At 50.7% G+C, this 428-nt stretch overlaps 1 protein-coding gene across 1 annotated transcript in view; it reads right to left on the bottom strand.

Annotated features, from left to right (window-relative positions):
- LOC119594360 (protein O-linked-mannose beta-1,2-N-acetylglucosaminyltransferase 1-like) overlaps positions 1-428 on the bottom strand; it is a gene marked incomplete in the record, with an annotated part of 135567 nt that overhangs the window by 6130 nt on the left and 129009 nt on the right. The window contains 1 exon segment of the mRNA XM_037943416.1: positions 169-296. Within this exon segment, the coding sequence (XP_037799344.1) occupies positions 169-296 (128 nt within the window).

Raw genomic sequence — 428 nt, 5'->3', positions numbered from 1 at the left:
TACAACTACAGGTATGTCCGGTGTTAAAAAATAACAATAACAGCAATGATGAAAAAAACAACAGCATCAATGATCATAAAAAAATAAACATAAACACCCATGATAATGACAAACAATAACACCAGTAATTACAGCACCACCTCCGCCAAGGGTGACAACGGCACTCACAGGCTCGGTGGTGAAGGCGAGGGGCGCGGGGTCGCTGCACGAGCACACGGAGCCGTAGCCCTCGATGTGGCTGCAGAATTCCCTCCGGCGGCGGTGCTCCTCCGTGTCCGGCCACCCGCAGTCGCTCTCTGGGGGAAGGGATGCTTAGGGTGAGAATAAAGGCTTGAAAGATCGTTTCGTGTATTCGGATATGGTCTGTCGAGGTATGTGACGTCTGCTTCCGTCACGAGGCACCCGTTCCTCTATATCCCTTTCCTTTT

Source organism: Penaeus monodon, chromosome 33 (genome assembly GCF_015228065.2).
Source record: "Penaeus monodon isolate SGIC_2016 chromosome 33, NSTDA_Pmon_1, whole genome shotgun sequence".
In the NCBI taxonomy this organism is placed as follows: domain Eukaryota; kingdom Metazoa; phylum Arthropoda; class Malacostraca; order Decapoda; family Penaeidae; genus Penaeus; species Penaeus monodon.
The sequence above is the reverse complement of the archived record's forward strand: the minus strand, read 5'-3'. Positions and strand labels throughout refer to the sequence as shown.